This window comes from Amblyomma americanum, chromosome 3 (assembly GCF_052857255.1).
Source record: "Amblyomma americanum isolate KBUSLIRL-KWMA chromosome 3, ASM5285725v1, whole genome shotgun sequence".
Taxonomy (NCBI): domain Eukaryota; kingdom Metazoa; phylum Arthropoda; class Arachnida; order Ixodida; family Ixodidae; genus Amblyomma; species Amblyomma americanum.
The window spans coordinates 53,473,663-53,497,117 of record NC_135499.1 but is presented as its reverse complement, the minus strand read 5'-3'; the positions used below and the strand labels follow the sequence as shown (position 1 = coordinate 53,497,117).

The 23,455-nt window shown below is 49.7% G+C and overlaps 2 protein-coding genes across 3 annotated transcripts in view; one reads left to right on the top strand and one right to left on the bottom strand.

Annotated features, from left to right (window-relative positions):
* The window catches only part of LOC144124599 (uncharacterized), a 135,031-nt gene that overhangs the window by 57,260 nt on the left and 54,316 nt on the right, over positions 1-23,455 (top strand). The window lies entirely within an intron of this gene.
* On the bottom strand, positions 19,486-21,699 carry LOC144122962 (uncharacterized). Its single transcript, XM_077655908.1, has 3 exons — positions 21,151-21,699; positions 20,823-21,062; positions 19,486-20,645 (listed from the first exon to the last, which is right to left on the bottom strand). Exons 1-3 carry the CDS (start codon positions 21,527-21,529, stop codon positions 19,945-19,947), a joined length of 1,320 nt encoding a protein of 439 aa, XP_077512034.1. The 5' UTR covers positions 21,530-21,699; the 3' UTR covers positions 19,486-19,944.

Genomic DNA, 23,455 nt, shown 5'->3' with positions numbered 1-23,455 from the left:
TCAGGAGGTGGCGAGAAAGGAGCTACGTTTGCTCAGGTCAGCGGGATTTCTTGCATCCGTTGGCGTGCGTGGCTCAGGCATTAGGAACGGGATGTGTGTGGTTTAGACGAGTAGCACGACAGCAGCCATGGGTAGGAGGAATACGAGGGGAACTGGTCACGGGGGGGGGGGGGGGGGGGGACTAAAATGTCGCGGCTTAAGAACGAGCGGGAGATTCGAGAATTGGAGATTTAGGTGCTTGAAGCAGAGCGAGAAGCCGAAAGGGCAATAGCAACAGCAGAAGCCCGAAGGGCAGAAGAAGCCGAAAGGGCAGTAGCAGAAGCGAAAGTCCGAAAGGCAGCAGCGGAAACCCGAAGAAAGGTTAAACCTGAGGAGCGCATTGCCTTGCTAAATTACCAGTCGTGGTCGGCGAGTGACAAGCAGACCGCCGCGGGTTCAGATCCCGATGGACACGCGTGGTCAAGCTTGGTCACAATCGCGCCGTGCGCTGATATCCCTGACGCTCTCCGACGCGTTGAGCGGATCGGATAGAAAGCACGATGCCCAGATTGGTAAACGGCGAATCGGACATCGCGACGGCCGCGTCAGAAGCTACCGCGCACGCCGGAACTGACGAGACACTTCCCGGCGCGTGTGGCGCGCTTAGCCGATCGAAATGCTCACGTGGTGCGACGATCTCGACAGCGTATGTAGGAATCTCGCTGGATGGCGCTGCTGCAGCCATGGTCTTCGACGCTACGGCGTGCGAAGAGCCACCTGAGAGGCTCTCCGACGGGCTGAGTGGATCGGATCGCGTGTGCGAAACGATCCAAGCCGGAAAGACGAACGGCGCGGTACACACCGTGGCAGCTCTGGTGGTAGAGATCCCCACGCCCGATGAAATATCTGAGGCACTGCTCGACAAAGACCGCACAGAAAGCGTGAGGCGGCATCGCTGTATGAATTTCTCACAAGTGCCGTGGAAGGCGGGGCATAGGTGAATGCGACGAGACCAGCCAGATGTTCTCCTATCTTTTCAATGAAAAGAACGACTTGCGCGATGAAACCACCTGTAAGCGATCGGATCGCGGCACACAATTTTCAGTCGGCGCCTCCTCCCAACCAGACGGCGGGCGCGCGCACGTGACGCCTGGCTCGGCGCCTCGACCGTACACCGTCGTCTCCCCTTCCTCCTTCCTCTTTTGCCGGCGCCGTCTGGACGCCGTTTTTGTTTTTTTGCGATGTCCTCAAGTGAGTGCACGACGCATGGACCCCGCAGCTACGACGGCGGGACGGGCACTGGGAGTGAGTGACTGAGTGGTGCGCGGGTGCGGTGGGCGGGTGTCTGCGGGACAGTGCGAACGAACCCTTGACAATTGAAGTGCGCGGACAAGATTTGAGTTGTACACGTAATATAGCCCTTGTTTATTTTCAATACATTGTGTGTGCGTCGAGCGTTCTTGCAAACAGCCCCCTCCCGCTCTTTGGCATCTCTAACACAACGAACTCATATCAGAAAAGGAGATGAACAAGAGAGCCAACCGGGCCGAAATCATCAACGGCAAGCTAAGTGCCACCGAAGAGACTACGATACGCACCAGGAGGCGTTGAGCAAATTGAATACTGTGGGTGAGGCGGCGGTGCTGAATGGACTCGTAAAATGTCGACAGGCGCCACGACAAGTCAGGCGGCTGACGACAACGCGTGTGAGGCGACCACCCTAACTGGATCGCCTATGGGGTTCAGCCCCAAGAGACCCCCACGCGCGTTGCGATCGCTGAGGTGCTCCGCGTCACCCTGAGGGATGCAACCGATCATGAGTGCACAGTAGCTAGCAGGAGGGTTGGGCAGGGCGTCTCCCGCGATCAAGCGCACCTGCCTGATTCTAGCGACCAGTTTGTCAGAAATTGCCTCGAGCCTGAGTCATGCTACGCCAGCGGCCGTGAACGTTCCCGCTCGCCTTTGCTCTGCTGTGTGTATGTACTCGTGTGCAGCGACTGGACTGCGAGGCGTTCCTGAGAGACGGCACGAAAATGGACTTCCCCAACAGTGTTGTGTGCGCGACTACAAGAACCGGGGCATACCATGAACGAAGTGCATGCTGCGAAAAGGCAGCGTACGTCAACTGTGTGCGCGGAATTTCAGCGTCTAGGCGGCAAGTCACGGCCGTTTGTTTGTGTTTAGACTGGCTGGGCAAAAGAGCCGAACAGTCTTCTTATGGTGGGGCGTGTAAAGCCGCTATAGCGAGCGCGAGTCGATGCCAGCGCGCGCGCCGAAAAAAAGGTCGCCACCGCCTGGAATACGTTGAAGTAACGAGCGTTAGCTTTATTGGCCGTGCGTAAAACGAGTGTTTCCGCATCCAGCGGGGCCAGTGAAGAAAACCCTGAGCGGTTCGGAAAAGTAAATGTTTTCCACCTAGCGGAGCGATCGACGCCTAGCGCTATCTATCAGAGAAATTACGATGCACGTCTACCCGTTGTCTAGTTGCGCCGCCAGGTTGCGCCCCCGCCAGGATACGTCGTCCGATTACGATAACATCAGTTACATACAGGATTTCGATGCAAGTAGTGAAAATAAAAATTCACTCATGGGTAGAAAGTAATAGAATACTCGGAGAACTTCAGAACGGGTTCAGGAGTGGTAGGCGCTTAGATGATTGCCTGTTCGTGTTTACCCAGTGCATAGAAATAGCTAAGGCGGAAAACAGACCTCTGATTTCTAAGGCGGAAAACAGACCTCTGTATTTACCCTTCTTGGACATAAGCGGTGCATACGACAACGTGAACAGGGAACTCCTGTGGAACATATTAAAAGGTGAAGGTGTCAGTCATGAGGTAATTAATTTTTTACAAGATATATATCGAGAAAATGAAGTTGAAATAACATGTGGAGGAACTAAGAGTACAACAATTGTCCAGATACACAAAGGATTAAGGCAAGGTTGTCCTCTATCACCGCTGCTGTTCATGTTTGTATGGTAAGTATGGAAAGAGGGCTACAAGGAAGCAATCTAGGTTATAATCTGTCATACACATTAGGCGGAAATGTTGTTGAGCAACGACTACCGGGTTTAATGTATGCGGACGATATTGTACTGTTAGCAGAAAGCCAGGAAGATTTGCAAACTTTTGTGAATTGCTCTGGAGACGAAGGAGACAGTCTAGGTTTCAGTTTTAGCGCAATTAAGTCAGGTGTGATGGTTTTCAACGGCACAACTGATCAGGAGCTTACAGTACATGGCCATGAAATACCCCGAGTGGCCGAATACAAATATCTCGGGGTACGGGTAAACAACGGGCATATGTACACGGAAAAGCGCGAACAGTCAGCAAAAGGGCGAAGAGGTGCCGGGATAATGAAACATAGGGCATTGTGGGGGTACAACAGATAAGAAGTCCTCAGAGGTATTTGGAAAGGAATAATGGTGCAGCGGCTTACTTTCGGGAATGCGGTTCTATGCTTAAGGGATGCAGTTCAATGGCGATAAGAAGTAAATCAGAGAACTTTCGGAAGATTAGCACTAGGTGCCCACGGGAAAACCACAAACGAGGCAGTACAGGGGGATATGGGCAGGGCAACGTTCGAAGCGGGAACCTAAGAGTAAAGTAGTATACGAAGAACGCCTGAGGAAATTGGATGATAACCGGTGGCCACCTAGGGTATTTAAATACCTGTACAGAGAGAGCGTTGACACACAGTGGCGGAAACGAACTAGAAAGCTGGCCAGTAAGTTTGCCAGAGACGAGGAAGGAGAAAGAAAGAGCATTAAACGACAGGGTAAAAACGTCGAAGGTAAAAATTGGATAGATTCAATGGAAAAGAAGCATAGTGTAGAACTATCTCGATGCTGGAAAAGGCAGATCAGGAAGGAAACGTTTTATGATAACTCAAGAGGCAGTGCCCTCCTCTTTGAAGCTGGGTCAGGGTGTCTTAGAAGGCGCAGCTACAGAAAAAAATTTAACGAAGAAGACGACACATGTGCTGTATGTGGTAAATCTGAAGAAGCAATAGAACACCTCATCCTAAAATGCGATGGTATATCCCGATGTCGATGCAGGCACAGTCACTCTTCCTGAGGCCTTAGGGTTTAGAGATAACAATAGTCATGTAAATAAATCTGCGGTGGAAATTAGCGAAAAGCGATTGGAGGATTGGTGGTACAAAAGCAGATAGGTGATACAAGTTTTAAAGTGTAGGAAGACGTTCTTTTAAAGGAAATGACGAATTGTATTAACAACTTACAGCAGAGTAAACAAAAATAAAGGGGAAAAAACAGCATAGTGGCAACAACCACTGCCCCGTTTCAAAGGGGATGCTCCTACCTTCCATCCATCCATCGGTAGTGAAACCTTATGAAATCTCGAAACGTAATGAACAGTTGCTGCCGCAGATGGCGCTGTGATCTAAAGCCCCAACTCGATGGACACATCCTACGCGTACCGGCGGAGCGCCTACGCGCACGGGCGTACGCTGGATGCTGTCTGCGCATGCGCAAAGCGCGACGCGCGCGCAGGCGCGAGCAGGGGCAGATATCTGTCCATGTTAGATATCCGCGCCTGAGCGCGTGCGCTTGCGCGCGCGTCGGAAGCGGGGTCCGGTTTACAACAATAGGAGGACGGCGGGGGCTCTTGGGGACTCTTTTCTTTATGGCTTGAACCTATCCCAGGTTCTGGAACTTTTCTTCGTGGTTTAAGTTGTCCTTTCAGCGCCCCCCAAATCCACTTTATTCACTCTTGAAATTACTTCGGTCGGCTCGAGAGGGGGAACGCGCCAGCACAGGGAGCATGGAGGTGGATGCCTTTTTTCGACGCCCGGCACGGCGCGGCGCTGGGCGCGTAGGCGCTCCGCCGTACGCCTAGGATGTGTGCATCGAGTTGGGGCCTAAGGGTGGTAGCAGACCCCACGAAAATCACCAAACGTGATGAGTAAGAGGTAACGCTCTTAAAAGGTTCTTGTTTAGCTCTGCTTAAACCTGGAGTGACGCGAGAGCTACATCTGCCTGGTTACGCTTAGATTCGGCTTCAAAGTGAAGACACAATGGCGTCGCTCTTACGTCGCTTATCGAGGCTTATTATAAGGTCCTTTGAGAACCGCTGAGCGCTCTTCCATAAGCTTAAGGCTTTCGGTTTCGCTTTCCATGATCAGCCACGTGACCAGCCACGAAGCTCAAGGGCGCAGTGTAGCTCTCGCGACGCCTTCTCTCTCTCCTAGCGCCCTCTCCCGTTTCTGGAATTTTCTAACTAGATTATTTAAGAGCGCGTGACATCATGTTATGCGATTTTGTAGCGATTAGTGTTCCTATATATGCTCCCGCAGGGAGCAGAGTTGCGCGACTGTTTTCCCCTTCCGCTCGTAACACTATTCGCGGAGTGGCGATCACGAGTTCACACACGTATTTTGTTCCAAACCCTGTTTGCTCATGCCCAATACATGAGCGGGAGGGGGACAGCCGCTCCCATCTTGAGCAGTCTCCTTTGTTATCCCTCTGAGGGGGTATTGTGAAGCCCCCACAGGGAGGAGAATGGGGCCGGAGGTTCCCCATCCTGAGCACAGTCTGCTTTGTTATCCGACTGAGGGGTTATTGTGAAGCCCCCACAGAGATGAGGAGGGGTGCTTTAAACGGCCGTCTCGTGGGGCTCCTGCCACACGAGAAGCAGCTTTCCCGCAGAGCTTGGAACAAAATGGCGGTCCTTCGCGCATCTCTGCTCCCTGCGGGAGAATATACAGAGCACTAGTAGCGATAGCTACACTGCGCCACCTATTCGACCCTTCATCGTGGCACCACTTGAGCTCCGTGATGGTGCCGTTGGTCACGTGGTTGGTTGCGTGGGTTGATCACGTGGTGCGGCCGTTGGTCACGTGGTGCAGAGCAGCTGCTGCGGCGGGCGGCGCGCAACAGCTTCAACAGCTCTGCGCATGCGCCGTGTCAAGTGGGCCGAAGATGAAGCAGGAACGCCCAGCGAAACGGAGCGGTCAAGACTGGCCTTGCAATTCGACTGAGCGAGTTCCACTCGGCCAGATACAGCTGTCGCGTCACTCCAGGTTTAACTAGGGTGTCTCAATTCCAGCGCCCGGGTGGAGACTTCAGCTGCGCCGCCATATTGAATCACACGGGATCAGCTGCGCTAGCGTTTGTTCATGCTCGTTCATGCTCTCGGCGCTCTTCAAAGCGCTTTAACTTGAACGGCCTTTTGCAGCGAGAGCTACACTGGGCTACCAGTCGAGCATTTCGCGGTACATGGGAGCAGAAAGTTGTGATTCAATATGGCGGGTTGTCTCCACCGTGAACGGCGGCGCTGATATTGAGGCACCCTAGGTTTAACCGGAGCTAAACCACATCCATGTTTTGGTCAGGCTTCGCGCAGCAATGTAGACCGGCCCCGGCTTTCGGCAAGCCGTGAAGAGCGAGCTTGGAGCTCGAGCGTTACGTTGAGACACCTTTGGTAGCCGAGTGCATAGCCCCTGTTTTGTAGCGAGAGCTACACACCGCCAGCTCTTCGAGCCTTCAGCGTGGCACCCCTGAGCTCCGTGGCACCCCTTGAGCTCCGTGGCGGCGCCGTGGCTGGTCACGGAAAGCGAAACGGAAAGCCTTAATCTTATGGAAAAGCGCTAAGCGGCCCTCAAAGAACCGATAAGCGGCGTAAGTGCGACGCCACTGTGTCTTCACTTTCCAGCCGAACCTAAGCGTGGCCAGGCAGATGTAGCTCTCGCGTTACTCCAGGTTTAACCAGAGCTAAACCACAGCCAATTTTTTTAGCGATAGCTTCACAACGCCATCTTTTCGACCCTTCAGCGTGGCACCACTTGAGCTCCGTGGCGGCGCCGTTGGTCACGCGGTGCGGCCATTGGTCCCGTGGTTGGTCACGTGCCGTGGAGCAGCTGCTGCTGCCGGCAGCGCGGCGCGCAAAAGCTCCAACAAACAGCTGTGCGCATGCGCCGTGTCAGGTGGGACGATGATGAAGAAGGAACGCCCAGCGAAACGGAGTGGCGAAAGGATGGCTTTGCAATTCGACTGAGCTAGTTCCACTCGGCCAGATGTAGCTATCGCATCACTCCAGGTTTAGCCAGAGCTAAAGCACAGCCATTTTTTCCTTGTTTATAGTTGTTTCTGTACACTTTTTCAAGTGTTATAAAAGTACAGTTTCGTTGTTCGTCCGTGTGTCGACGATCTTCCATCGTCTGGCTGTCAGCTACGAGTCCAACGCCAAATAAACGAGCACCTCGAAAGATGTGAGCTGAGAAGAAGGAAGAACCTTTAACATTCTTTACTGACCCTTTATTTGTTATGTGGAAACTTAAGCCTCGATTATTTCGCGCGTTCCCTTGTCCCTGTGTGTTGCCAAACGGTTCTGTAATTGGGGCTCACACGATTGACATTGTAGGCAGTGCTTTGGCAGATGTGGAAGCTTTGAACTAGACAAGGCTATTTCATGTTCTTTAAATGTATAATTTATGCTGCGTCCTATTTGTTAGAAATAACTTTTACCACATTTCAGGGGCACGTGATAAAAAACCCCAGCCGCCGCGGTGGCTGAGTGGTTATGGCGCTCGGCTGTTGGCCCGAAAGACGCGGGTTCGATCCCGGCCGCGGCGGTCAAATTTCGATGGAGGCGAAATGCTAGAGGCCCGTGTGCTGTGCGATGTCAGTGCACGTTAAAGAACCCCAGGTGGTCGAAATTTCCGGAGCCCTTCACTACGGCGTCTCTCATAGCCTGAGTCGCTTTGGGACGTTAAACCCATAGACCAAAAAACTCCAGTTTTGCAAGACACATACCAACACTGGTGCTTGACGTTGCATCCTTTATAGCTTGATTCCCTGCTGTCTGGCTCTTCCTCTGCTAACGAGGCTGCCCGAGCTAGAAAGCTTTTTTGGAGCAGATAATACTGTAACCATGTCGTACTGTGGTGACACGCTTCTTGTTTTGAGCTGGATGCTTAGTGGAGCAAGCCCAGCTTTCAGGGACATGGCCGTTTAGTTCGGCAAACTGCCACCACGGGCCGCTTCACCCTGAACTCCTTCTTTCTCTTTTCTTTTCCCCTTTCCTGCCTCGCATAGCCGCACGCAGGCAGACGGGAGGGCGCACAGCTGCGGGGTTGGGTTGGGCGGTTAACCATTGTTCGGATTCCACACTGTAGGAGGAGGAAGGAGCAAGTACGGCTTTGTGGGCGAAAAAAAACTATCAATGCGGCGTGAAGCCTTCGCTGCGCCCGAGGAACGCATGTTCAGTAGCAGGATATTGAGAAAGGCGCCCAGTTAGAAGAGAAAGAGGGGACGGAAAAGGCAAGATGGCTGAAGGGCTTGTTGAGGCCGTTCGATGGGGACGCTGTGTGGAGTTAAAACGCGTGGTTCTTTTTGACGAGTTGTAAGGTAGAGAAGAGATACATCCCAGCAGAAGCAGGACGCAGTGATACAGTGTGTCATGTCTCACCGGCGCCGCATCTTTTCGCTCCATTACAAATAGCCCAAAGTGCCACCTTAGTGAACTCCTGGATTTAGGCTCGTGATTAGAAGCCAAATTAATATGTATAAAAAAATCAAGGAAGCCGAATGCAGGGATGTCAGATGCTTGTAGAAGAATTTTTTGGGCGACCGCAATGGAAGCATCCAAAAGGCCAATCTCAACAGTCATTTGGGGAGTTAGTTGCAAGATGCCGTCTTGGTTATGTAATTGCTGTCGCCTATCTTTGTGGCGGATCAGTGAACCAGCTCTTTTATCGGCGTAATGCCATGTACAGTTTTCAGAAACACGTCGAACTCCTCATCAGCACGACTTTAGTTCAGCTCTATATTTCGCGAAAAGTAATGGTTATAAATTTTCTTTCTTTTTTTTTTTCGAGGACGGTTACTGACTGCAATGCTCTCCCTGAGAGAGTGATATCCGCTGTTGACTTTCCGAAGGCCTTTGATGATGTATTTTAGTTACTGTATAGAGACATTCTTCAGTTTTATTTGTCGTGCATGCTTTTATTACTGACTTATTGCCCTTGTATGTTATATCCTTGTGCCCTTCCTGCTTGCACCCAAGCAAGAGGTCTGCAGTATTGGGTAAATAAGTAAATAAATAAATAAATACAGGACTTCGTGTCCAGAACTTAGCGTATCTAACATCAACTGGTGAAACCACGAATAGCGGCGCACTCCAGGTTTTTTTTTTTTTTTTGTGACCGTAGTGAGACACTCCTGTGCAATCTGAGGAGACTGAACGTTCTCTTGGACACCGTCTCTCTCATCGTGTACCCTCTGCGTTCATGAACTGAGCGGCCAACAATGGCTTTGCGGGACAGTGGTAGAAACACAGGGGCTCAGATGGAGCAATTGCCGAGAGACCACAGTAAGGGTAATCCCGCATGTACATTGAAACCACCACCACTGCTCTCCCAACAAGCTGCACAGAGCATGAGTAGGATTGTTTCTTGGTTCTGTTACGTAGTTATCAAACAAATCCATGTACCATTGTTTGCGCTTGTTTGTTAATTTATCCTATCCCAAAGAGTCGCCGCGGTGGCTAAGTGGTTATAGCGTTCGGCTGCTGGCCCGAAAGACGCGGGTTCGATCCCGGCCGCGGCGGTCGAATTTCGATGGAGGCGAAATTCTAGAGGCCGGTGTACTGTGCGATGTCAGTGCACGTTCAAGAACCCCAGGTGGTCGAAATTTCCGGAGTCCTTCACTACGGCGTCCCTCATAGCCTGAGTCGCTTTGGGACGTTAAAACCCAATTAACCAAACAGACTAGCCCGAAGCAAAAGAAAAAAACTAACCGTCCTCACCATGTTTTGTGTACTACAGCTCTTGTACATCGTAATCGGGCCGGACAGTTATTCAGAACACTGACTTCAGTGTTGAGACAATATTAGAAGCGCTGCAACGCCATGCGTCGGTCGAAGAAGAAGACGGCGATTAGTGGGCCGGCTGTCTGACACCGGTCCGTAATTTTCGGCTTTATTTTCTCACTTCAGAGGTTTTTCAGTCTTTTTGGCGTGTGTCCTCGACGTGCGACGACCTGGGGGTCCCTGGCCGCCGGCAAAAGCACGTCAAGCGACCTCCTCGGCGCTGTGCGCCGTATCAACGCCGACACGGAACATCACCGCCAGCTGAACTCCATGCTGCACTGATGGCAGCAGCGCCAGCGGCGGGTCCAGCGGCCCCTGTAGTGGCGGCTACAGACCAGGCCCCGCCAAACAAGAGACTGCGCGACGACCAAGCCAGCAACGAGCCTCTGACCGACCATCCAGAGGACATGGACCAAGCATCATTTACAGTTGTATCGTACAAGAAAAAGAGAGCTACCGGTGTTCCTGTAGTTTTCAGGCCCACTGAGGAAGGAGGAAGCCTATGGAAAGCCAACCCCAACATTGTGGCTTTGGCGGTTGTAGCATCGGCTCAAGAAAAAGTCTTCAGCCATCGCATTCACAAGGATGGGAGCCTGATGGTTACAGTATCGACGCTGCCCGCCGCCAACCGTCTGCTCACGGTAACTAAGCTGGCTGGAGTGGCTGTAGAGGCCAGAGTCCCATACTCTTACATGGCAAGCTATGGCAAAATACAAGATGTACCTGTCACCTACACAGACGAAGATCTGCAGGAATATCTACGCGACCAAGGTGTCCTCTCAGCAAGGAGGGTAATCGCCTACACTCCTGATGATGGTGGAAAGATAAAAGCGGTACGCCGTCACACAGTTATATTGGAATTCGCAAAAGATGCGCCGCTACCAAAACGAGTAACGCTGGGGTTCTGTAGTTACCCTGTAACTGAATACGTCGGAGCAGCAACTCAGTGATATAAATGTCAGAGGCATGGCCACATATCAAGACACTGTAACGGCCCCGTGCGCTGCAAAGTGTGTGCTGGCCCCCACTCGCACAAAGAATGCACTTCGAGAGCGCAACCTAAATGCGCTAACTGCGGTGGCCCACACCCTGCTTCCTATGGAGGGTGTTATAAAAAGAAAGCAGCCACAGTTGCTCGCACGGCAGAGCAAACACAAGGGAAACCCCCTAAGCGCCATGAACCACCACCTAACCCCGACGTGGTTTTCACGACTACGGCAGCTCTTTCCGAGAATCAGTCAACACAGCGTGGCAGAGCAGCTGACAAGACCTACGCAGATGCGGTAAAAAAGAAGCGTGGGAAGTCCGTTGGTTCTTCTCCTTCATCAAAGCTACTGCAACGCACTACACAAGACCCGACAAACAGCGTCGCTTGCTCTGACCCTAGGGCGCCACAACATGACAAGAAGATCAGCGGCAGGCAGCAAACTGGAAGCTTTGAACAAGATGTCACATGCCTACTGATTCCGATGCTGTTTGCAGCCATCAAGGCTCTTATCCGTGCAAACCCCTCGTCAGGAAGACTCCCAGAAGTAGAAGCTGTCCTTGCAATGGAGCCGTTGGTGTCGGTCTCCTACGCTCCGCAGGGGCGTAATACCACACTTCAGTAATCATGGCTTCCACAGCGAGAACTTCACCGCAGCTGACAATCCACAACATCTTTCGTACATGCACCATTTTCCAGTGGAACGCTCGCGGGCTACGCTCTAAACTCTCAGATTTCCGACAGCTCGTGCGAGCGTACCGCTTCCCCTTCATAGTCATCTGTGAATCACGCGTCGAGGAAACTTTCCGACTCAATAGATACTATTTCCATCATTCACAACGACAAGATAACGTCAGCAGATTGCTGATAGGCTTTCGCAAGGATATCCCGGCCTCACCGGTTGATGTCCCGCCTCACAGCGACAATGAATACGTATGCGCTGTCACAGTTATTGCCGGACAACAGTACACTCTGATTGGAGTATATCTTGAGCCAGGCAGGCCATTTGATGCTTTGAGACTTGAAGACTTGATAGCAAGGACGCCCTCTCCGCATATTATTTGCGGAGACTTCAATGCTCATAATGAAATTTGGGGCAGCTCACATACATGTGCCCGAGGTGCCAAGCTTGCAAAACTTCTCTCCAAGCATTCAGTTCAGCCATTAAATGACGGCAGCATCACCTACCTCCGAGGCCCGACGACTGCCAGCAGCATCGACGTGACATTTGTCACAAGTTCATTCGCCCACAACTTTGGCTGGTGCACTGATTTGGAGACACGTGGAAGCGACCATTACCCAATCCTCATATCGGCTTTCCATGCGCAGAGGAACCCAAAGAAATTCCTTATAAAATCTACAGACTGGGACGCATACAAGGACGCTGTAAGCAGAGGAGTTACTGCGGCAACTCGCAATGAGGAATTAGCATCGACAATTGCGTATTGCCTGAGGGCGAGTACACAACTTACAGCTAAAAATGATAACCTACCTTCAAATGATGACACATACCAAAGGCTTTGCGCTATACGCAAGCGAGCTGAAAGGAAAGCTCTGCGCACAAAAAGCCTCGATGACCTACGTGCATGCTGACGGGCACAACGTCACATTCGACGCTACTGGGATAAACTCAGTCGGCTAAAGTGGCGTGACTTTTGTTCTACGCTGGATGTGCGCAAACCAGTAACCAATATTTGGCGGATAGTTAGAGGTATGCGCACGCCACTTCAACAACTCCACCCCTTCGCTGCACTCTCCCTTCACGAACAAAAATCTATAAAAGAAGTCTCAGAAGAATACTGCAAGCTGCTGTCGGCAGGGTCAGGGCATTCGACACTCTCCGCAGATGGTCAAACAGGCATCCCAAAGGCGGCAGTGCCAGCGTTAGACCTGCCTTTCACAATGGAAGAACTATCCACAGCTATCGCGGAGACAAACAGGCACACGTCTCCGGGTCATGATGAGGTGACCTATGACGCCATTGCAAAGCTACCCCACACCTCCCGTCTTCGACTTCTGGAGTATTACAATTCTTCCTGGATGGCTGGTGAGGTCCCCACGGAATGGAAGCTGGCGAAAATCGTGCCCGTTTTGAAACCCTGTAAGCAGCCAACAAGCTACGCATCATTCCGGCCCATTGCCCTACTGAGCTGCGTAGGTAAGCTCATGGAGCGCATGATCTGCAAGCGCATAACTTGGTTCCTAGAAAGCCGAAATGAGTTCCCCAAGAAATGAACGGGTTCCGTCAAAACAGGTCTGCGACTGACAATATCATCGCCCTCGTTTCATCAATTGAGGAGTACCTTCATGCTGGGTACATCCCAACAGCCGTTTTCCTAGACATCAAGGCCGCTTTTGACTCCGTCTTTCACCATGCAATTCTCGCAGCCTTTGGCAGTCTTGGCCTTGGAGGAAGGCTATACAAGTGGATTGGGCATTATTTAAAAGAACGACAAATTTTTATTACCACTCCAAACGGTCCAACACGCTTTCACGCAGTGGAGAGGGGCGTACCACAGGGAGCGGTGCTCAGCCTTCTCCTGTTCAATATTGTCCTTATTCACATAAGAAGACACCTTCCGCGAGGGGTCCGCATAACAATTTATGCTGATGATATCTGCATCTGGACCGCGTCACGTTCGCGCTATATTACCCAGCAACGTCTTCAGAGAGCACTATTGCACATTTCGATGTACCTGGCTTCCAGAGGTCTTCGTCTCCCGCCAGAAAAGAGTGTTGCAATGGCGTTTACAAGAAAAACGATGACCCGATATCCGCTGCTCCTAGGCGGACGATCGCTGCCATATGTACGATCTCAGCGATTCCTGGGTGTTGTAATCGACTATAATCTGTCATGGTCACCTCAGATCAAAAAACTCCGTGCGAGGATTACTGCAGCATCGCAAGTGTTCAGGTTCATGGCGGGAACAAGGTGGGGTAGCAACTGCCGATCAATGCTTCTGCTTGAAAAAGCCTACGTTGAAGGAACCTTGCGCTACTGTCTACCAGTGCTTCAAAGATTATCTACACCAAGCAATAAGACTCTCAATGCCGCACGGAACAACTGCCTGCGAATATGTCTTGGCCTCCCAAAGGGTTCCTCTGCATCAGGAACAGTAGCGGAGGCAGGATGTCTCCCACTAGAGGTAATTGCCGCCCAGGAAACTATGCGTACCCATCTCCGCCATGTCCTGCAAGGGAAGAAGCACTTCCTACACCGTGTCCACCTAACTCACAGCAACTCTAGCTTTGGCAAGGCAGTGCAGCTCCTGCCCCTTCCTACTATTAATCAGCCTCAGAAACTACTACCTCTGGCCTTTCCTCCATGGACACTCTCTCCTCTAAAGGTGAAGAAGTCTGTTCCAGGTGTGAATGCAAAGAGCCGCATGCCACAGGCAGCACTTCTGCAAGCTACTCTCGCCTACTTAATCGAAGAATATACGCAGCACACCCATATCTTCACCGATGGTTCAACTACTAAAGAAACTTCTTCTTGTGGCCTTTATGTGTCCTCAACAGGCCATGCCCTTTCTTACCGGCTGCAGCGGAGGACCTCCTCTACAACAGCTGAGCTTCACAGCATTAAGGAAGCTGTTTCTTACATCCTGCGCCGAACCGCCGGCCTTTGGGTTATCTTCACCGATTCAAAAGCATCTCTGCAGATCCTGGCCAACCTGCTGAAGAAAACGAATCACCAGCCAGTTTCCCTGGACATTGGGTATATCCATCATTTAGCTATTGCCGCAGGCCACTGCATAACATTTCAGTGGGTACCTGCTCACTGTGGCATTATGGCTAATGAAAAAGCAGATGAAGCGGCCCGTAAGGGCCATCAACATCAGAGATACATTCGAAGTTTTCTCACGAAATCTGATGCGTCCCAAATGGCTAAAAGTTTTGCGTACGAAGAAACGTATCGGCTTTGGAGTTTGCCGACACATCAGTACCAATTTCTTCACTCAATCGACCCACATCTTAGATCAAGTCTCTCACCCAGAATTCCTCGACAACTCGAAACACTTTATCACCGACTTCGTCTGAATGCTGCATATACAAATGGCCTGCGATACCGTTTTGGACAAATGAACAGTCCGCATTGTGACAACTGTGCTTCGATAGAAACTGTGGAACATATCCTGCTTGAGTGCCCTGCGTATGCTAACGAGCGTGCGTACTATGAACATTGCATGCAGAAGCTCTGCCCAGTGCCCCTAGCAATGGACAAAGTTTTAGGCCCCTTAGCCTGCTTCAGGCAACAGAGACTTGCAATGAACTTTCTTTTTACATATTTAAAAGACATTGGACATCTCGATAAGCTCTAAATTCACTTGCAGGTTACCTTCATGCATTCTTCTTGCAGTGAACTTCGTCAGCCCATTATTCGGACTATGCACTCAATCATTCCATAGGTTACATAAATACTCGCCACTGCATCCTTAGTACCCATTTCATGGCTGCATTTTATCTTCGTTTTTTTTTCCACCTCTTTCACGCTGCTCTCCTTCAGTCTTTATCTCCCAAATTCCCCTCCCTACGCAGAGTAGCATGCCAGCGATATTGAAACGCCGGCTAAATTCTCTGTTTCTTCATTAAAGAGTCTCTCTCTCTCTCTCGCCATGCGTCGGGTTCCGACTTTATATCCCTCTATGGTTGCCTGTCTCGGTCTCCCACTGCATGCAGTTTGTACATTTGCAGCATAGTTTCAGAAGGGAATCTGTGGATAAAATTGGGACATGCAGCAACGTAACCTCCCGAAAATGGACACAACGTTGCTATACAGAATACGCGGAGTGTAATACGCTTCTTACCTGCGCAAATGTAACATTTGCATCGCAGTCTTAGGCTGCAAACAATTATTACGTTAGAACCAGAAAAAAAAAATTCAGGTGGCACATTGTTGAACTAAAGTGCGGTGAGGCGAAAGCCTTTAGCGCGGTGTTGCTGCTTGTGTCACTAATGTGGGGTTAAGATGTTAATTAAGTACACAATTGCTTGTGAATCTTAAAGGCTGGAGATACTGCAGGGCACTTGGGAGGCATCCATCTGATTCGACGCCCTTCTGCAAACACACTCCAGCGTCCTAGACAAGCAGAACTACATATGCGTTGGCAGGAAGTAGCGTAGTCGTTAACACGCTTGGTTGCGGAACGGAAGGATGGTACAACTACTCTCCGAGTATTTGCATGCTTGCATTCATACTTTTATGCTCCTGCAAAAGGGATGAAACCGTTTGCTGTATTAGTTGCCGGCTGCGACACCATAACAGTAAAGTAAAGACTTCGAACGGTGATTCCTTGTCAATGCACTACTATCAGTGAGTGTTTGCGACCCGATTTTAGGATAGTGTCTCGCTTGTGAGAAGAATTCGTTCTTAACGCACTCTTGAAATCTTTTAACAAAAAATAACTAAACAGATAGCCTCATTAGAGAGAATACATGGGTAAGCATTTACCCTTCATCTCGTTATGAGAAGCAGAACTCGCGTTCTTGCTTGTATCATACTCTTCTCAACATTTTTTGCGTGTATATTGAACTTTTTCTTTGTTTTGTGCCTTGTTATGAACGTTGCCAAGCTGCAGACGTGACGGACGTTCATTAATATCGTGTTGGCTGCAGCAAATAGCGCGTGCTTTTTTTTTTCTAATGTATATACAGATTTTTCTTTTAAAAGCCGTAAAAGATGCATCGTCGTGGTCCTTGCAGGTGGATTGTGCGCCAAGGCGGACTTTATGTCCGTGATAAAGTTCATTTAAAAGACTATTAATGAGCTATAAATTGAAGGCTGTAAACATCGAGAGTTAACCAAGTCTTCAAAATTCTTTAATAGACACAAAGTCTTTAAAAGGATCCAATTCCCAGAGTCACTCGCGAAATGCGCCGGTAGTAGCACATCTCCACTTTATGCCATGGGGATGAGTTTATCGCCGCAATAACTAAACAGCGATACTTAATCGTCGGGCCGACCAGCTGCCTTCTTCTGTGCGCCGCGAGAGATTTGGGGAGGCAAAGCCGCTTGGATAGTGAGAATTACTCGCCTGCATTCGACAGTACTAGTATACATGGCTTGCACGTGACGTCACATCCGCCTGCTCGTTGGACCCGGCGACCATGCTTGTGACCCAGTCGCTCAGTCTTCGTTCAGTGCTGTGCTGCCGCGGATGCTTTCAAATTCGTGGCACCGGCACCGTTCACAGCTCTTCTTCATCCGATTTGTGCCTGCTATGGCGCCGCATGAACCTTTAAACGCGGGTTATTACTCTGAACTCATCGGCAGTATTCGCCTTCGTTACGAAGACAAGTTGAAACTGTGCGATGATATCGATCCATACACGCTGCGGCCCGGAGTGGACACAAGTGCCGATGTGAGTGGCTTCCCCGAGATTTCGCACGGCGACATCGTCACGTATCTTGTGCTTTCCGCGAACTTTGTGACTTTGGAAAACATGAAAGCGTACAAAGCTTTGGAGTCACACAATTATTTTACAAGCGGCTGGGTGAAGCAACTTTCTGCCAAGGAATTCCAGGACGGCAAAGTTGTCCTGCTCGGCGAGGTAAGCATTACGAATCCATTTGATGATTGCAAACCTTGTTAATCTGTATGAGCAAAGCTGTGACGAATGGTCCGTACGCCGTTTGCGCTAAGCGCTCTGTGCGGCGCATCTGAAGCGCGACATTCGGTTATGTATGTACGCGAGCACGTGAAGTGCCCGCAAAGCGTGAAAGGAGGCGGAAAAACCTTATCGGTTCCAAAAAAACAAACAGAAAAACGGAACTTGAGGTCAAATCTAGGTGATCAGAATACTTTGCTTCGTGATGACCTCGGTGGCTCGCTCGAGGACCCGGCGTTGAACAGCCAAGTCCGAGCTGGGCAGCGCAGTCTCCCACAGATTAAAAGAACCGAGTTGCAGCTCCCATTATGTGCCTTTGTTTTTATTTTGCACAGTCTGAATGGCATTGCAAATGAGCAGGTTCAGACAGACAAGTTCGTGCACCGCAACTCTGAAAAAAAAAAAAACGGCTCAAATGTTTTGTTCTAAGACGACATCCCTAGGCAAAGTGCAACTGAACCGCAGCAATTTTGAAACGATAGGTCAGTAAAGCCGACGTTTTTTCTCGTTGTCTTCGCAGGTGAACCATTCACAGAGGCTGGGGCACAAACCTCTCCAAGTGTGGATTTTGTGCAAGAAGGATGGCGCTGTGATCACTGCGCACTGCACATGTATGGCTGGAGCAGGGGAAGCATGCTCCCATGTTGGAGCCTGTTTGTTTGCAGCTGAGACCGGCATCAAAATGATGAAGTCAAGAAGTTGCACCCAGAAGGATAATATGTGGCTGTCCGCTTATGTCGAAAAAGTACAATATAAGCGACTCAAGGACATAAACTTCACATCATCTAAAGGGAAAAAGCGGCAGCTTGATAGCAATTCCTTTGAGGCAGTTCCAGTCAAGGAGCGGGCTCATGTCCCGCCACTTTCAGAGCAGGAGCGTACCAAGCTTTACGGCTCAATTCAGGATGCCGGCATTGTTCCTTCAATTTTTCTGTCCTCTCCGGATATGATGGACACTTTCAAAATCCTGTACCGATGCATGATGCCCGTTTGAGAAACCTCTACTCCGAAGAAATGTTGGCGCATGATTTGGATGTTTTGGTTAAGAAAGCCAATGATGTCATGCCATCAATAATTATAAGTGAAGAGACCGTAAAGGCCGTTGAAGCTTTGACAAGGCAACAGAGCAGCTCGTCTAATTGGTTTTTGTACCGAGCGGGCAGGGTGACTGCTTCTGTAATGAAAAGGGTGTGCCACACAAGCATTGATAACCCTAGCATATCACTGCTAAAACTGATATGCTATCCTGAAAAGCAGTCGCTGAAGACGCCTGCCATCACATGGGGAGTGAAAAATGAGCCCCGTGCCTTCAGGGCATACCATACCAGTGAAGCCGAGAAGCACGACATGTTCAAGTGCTCCAAGTCGGGGCTGCACCTGAGTACAAGATATCCGTTTGTTGGAGCAACACCAGACGGTCTTGTTTGTTGCGCATGCTGTGGGAAGGGTGTTGTTGAACTTAAGTGCCCATTTTCGCTCAGGGAAGTGAAGGACGTTACAGGGATGGCTACTGCAGGTTCCTGCCTGGAAACTGTCAATGGTGTAGTCCAGCTACGGCGACAACACGGATATTTCTACCAAGTGCAGACACAAATGGCTGTATGTGATGTTCAGTGGTGCGACTTCGTGGTGCGGACACCTAATTTGTTGCACGTGGAGAGAATACAGAAAGACAGGCACTTTTGTGAGGAAATTCTGGCTGCTGGAAGAAAATTCTTCATTCATGCAATCCTGCCCTAGCTTTTCAGCACCTACTTCACCAGGCAGCATGCTGGTCCAGTGGTAAACTCTCCCAGTGATGTCTACTGTTTTTGCCGTAAACCAGAAACTGGAAAGATGGTTGCTTGCGACAACGCATCCTGCCACTACAAATGGTTCCACTTTTCATGCGTGGCACTCAAGCGAGCACCAAAAACTACATTGTGGTTTTGTCCAGAGTGCAAAGGACCCAAAGGCTAAGCAACCTGTAACACAACTTGGACAGCTGCCTCATGTTTCAACCTTGGAAGTGCGTCTTGAGGCTGGAACACACGTGGCCCATATGGGACACGCTGAAATCTGGCGTTGAGAAATGACAATGCCGTCAGCAGATTCTGAGTTTGCTTTATTCAGACATGCAGGAGCAGGACTCACAATCACTTATCCACTGAGGCCGAAGCCTGCTGTCCAGTGCTTTATTCAGACATGCTGAAGCAGGATTCACAATCACTCATCCACTGAGGCTGAAGCCTGCTGTTCAGTGGCGTCCTTTGGTGCAGCAACAATTGATGCACACAAGTTAGATAGCACACAACACACAGTCACAATTTTGTCGAGTGGTGCGACTTCATCTCCTGGCCGGCACACAACGTAATCGATTGTCACGACAGACTTCAGAAAAATAAACTTATTCCTAATGAGTCCAATTACTCTTTCCACGTGTATTCGCACGTTTGCGAGCTTTCTTGTGCTCTGCACATCTTCTGCTGAAAGTTGTTTCTTTCCCCTGGTAAACGCTGGCACGTGAAGCTTTGCACAGTAGAAACCAACGCTTTCGCTGATGTTAAAACCCCTGTCTGCGAGTACAACGTCTCCAGGCACCAAGTTGTTCAAAAACCCACAGTGCCCTGCCTCCCCAACCTTCGGATATATATGTAACAACACCTTGTGGAGCAATCCCAATCAGGAACTTGGCTGTATTGCTACCTTTATACTGGGACCATGTTTCACATCTTCGAAGATACGATGATGGCCTTTCTATCTTGATTTCGAAGCAATCGATGATGACTGCTACATTCGCACCAAACGAGTCGTAGAATGCCTGTGGCATTGTCTTTTGCAAAGCATCTCGTGTGGGCCAGATTATTTCATCTTTAAGTCTGCAATACGCCACGTGCAGCCACTTGTCGAAAATGCGCGATACTGTAGCATCTGAAATATTGAACCGAAATGCAAGGTCAGCGTTTTGCAGATTTACTTTTAGCTTCATCATGAACAGAACGAATTCTTGAAATTTTGTGAGCTTATTGTTGACATTGTGTGAAATGAAGCTGGCTAGTGGTTCGAACACAGCAAATAAAACAGCAAAGTTTGGCATCCCAGTGTACAGTCGCACCTTTGCTTCACAACTTTTCAGTGAGTCTTCAGTCACCTCGAGCTGCTCTTTCTCTTTCTGCAATGTGTACAGATGTTCATTCAGCACTACAGAATGCTGCTCCAGTGCCTGTATGTCTTGCATGGTCATGTCGGTTTGAACAGCGATTCCTGTATAAAAAAAAAGTTTATAAGCTCGTAAACTAGAGTGGCAGCCAGCGAAACTGCATGCTGGCTAGGCATCACAAGCACTAGGTAAGCGGACCGACGCACCAAAGGCCTTGGAATGCATCGTAAGCAAGAACAAATGACCATGCATTACTATGAAAAAAAAAAATGCCTACTGACCTGTCTCATTTTCATCGGCGCTGACTTCCTCGGCTTGCGGTGGCTGTGGGGAATCGGGACAGGCACGCGGCGACGCCTCCGATGCCACTGCTGTCGCTTCAACATCGGCCCGTCGCTTGTGAGCGAGTATTTTTACTCTGCGATCGTGCCGCGCGGAATCAGCATGCCTGGTCCCGTGGCCGAGACTAAGAGACGGGGCCCAGTCTGGATTTGTCTCGTCGAACAGGTTGGACGGTTCTCCTGCGGACGCAAAGCTGTTTTCAAAGCGTTCCACGTAGTCGTGTTGGCTTTTTTTTCTATAAAACGGAGATACATACAGTGGGCTCACCTTTTATGAAATGCACACCGCAGACGCGCACATTGGGGCTTTCGTGGTTGAAATTAGCACGCTTTATGCGTGCTAACCACAAGCGGCGGCGCTGTGCACTCAGAGTCTTGGTTCGCTCGCACTGGTTTTCGATCACTTTCGGCAGAGAGAAAAACCTCGCGCTAGTTGGCCTTTTCTTTCTCCCTGTAACGTCGCTGCGATTGGAGCAGCCCACAACGGCGCAGTTGACCATGCTGAGACTGCAACGCTTACGCACACGCGGAAAACAACACGAGCTGGCACTACCGCGACCACTCCAGTGCGCACGGAGCGGCGTTGGGTCATGAATACGGCGGCCGCGTATCTCAGCATTCCTGTTGATGACGTCGGTGCCAGCCATGTATAGTACTGACGCGCCTGACAGAGCTCCTGACAGAGACGCACCAAAATAAAAAAAGAGGAAAACAGGGAGCACGGCAATAAAGTAGAAAAAAAAGGCGAATAATAAATGGCGTCGGCAACCAGCTGAAGGAACATGGGCTGGGAATAAGGGGGACACATAGGTATTTGGCTTTTCCCGTAGCCGCCTTTGTCGCTTCGACTCAGGCGGCTGGAATGCGCGTTTTGACATGGATGGGTAGCAGGTGCTCGTCACGTGCAAAGCCAGTTTAGAAGAAAAACTTGACGATTCTGCTCATCACGCCTTTCCCCTTTGACGTCACGCTGTTTACCCCAGGGATAGGTCTCTCCCCGCTGTAAAGAAAGTGACAATGCTTTGGTTTACACAACCGGTTTCGTCGGAAGGTAAAGCAAAATTAAAAAAAAAAGGAATTCTTTCGCGATGTTTAGTTTCCGGGAGGCGTCTTGGGACAAAAGGGAAAGCACGTGAGCCTTGCACGTGATCCCGAATCCTTGCCGCTGTTTTTATGCTAGTTTGTTCGCTGGCGTACTATAAATACAGTACCATCGAGATGCTGAACACCATTCGTCCACACCCAGCAACTGCAGCCTCACCTTTCTGCCAGAAGCAACTGATGTACCACACCGTCGAGGAGTCATCGCGAAAACGGTAAGTTTTTAACTTTTTTCTTTGAATATTGTAACATTAAAACCTTCTTTATATTTGTAACGCACTGCTGGGTACATTTAGTCATTACCTGTGGTTTGATTTTGGTATGTGCAGCCATATACTTCATCAGAAAAATAAAGTGCATTTATTCCATCTGCAGCACTAAGTTTGAAACCTAAGTAATGGTCTTTCAGAGATTGTTAAAAAGGTACCCTGGAAAACTCTCTCCATTTAATATAACGGCAACGCAAGAACAAAAAATAATTACGCATTGTATTAGATTATCTGCTTTAAGCGTGGATGATTCATCTATCACCGAACACACAGACTTGTTAAGGACAGTATGCATATGGTAGGGAATAAAACAACATTGAGGGTCACTTATATTTACTCCGCTCACGCATCATTTAGTCTAATAGTTGTGACTGTTTTCACCCGGTTTAGGAACGAGGCGCAAACTGCATTCCCATATTCAAATGCACTTGCTCCACTTTGCACCGGACTAGTCCTGAGTAAGACAACATCGTATCATTCACAAAAATGTACAAGTTCATGTACATATCGTTTTCTGTAATGTTATAAAAATGTTTGTTGCGCTTCTGTTATGAGTCACAACATCGCGTAGTATTGCGTGCCGGCAAATAGTTGTTCAATTTAGTATTTGATATTAGTAAGTCGCACCGACCTTAGTATACCGAATTTAGTATTATACCCCTGCTACACGGGCGCTCCGAATGCCTTCCAACCTAATGTCATTCGACTCGACTGCCGAACTTACGCTGCTACATGAAGTTTCTCAACGGCATTCGGTTCGGATGACATTCGAGTCGACGGAGCTCGGCGGAGACATTCCAGATTTTGGAATGCCGTCGAAACGCGAACGCAGCCCGAACCGACCAATAGGCGTTGCCACTGCCATCGCTTCGCCCCGCCCACAGCCGCGCGAGTGCTTTCGGCTCTGTGGCTGCTCATTTTGATACCTGCTGCTCGCTTTTTCCTGCTATTTGCTTAGCAAATAGCTCGTGTTCTGTCTACGTAAGTGCTTGAAGATAACAGTGCACCAAAGAACATTTACCGCGGGAGCATGAAATTTCTCCAGCAGTGTGCCGATGAGGACGCCAGCGCACATATACTATTGTTTACATCGCTGCGTACGAACAGCTAGCGCTCGTTTGCATGACTTAAAACACATTCTGCGCTTTAGTTCTATTAAATAATCTCATCTTTTTTGTACTGGTTGTACCCGTGGCTTGTTAA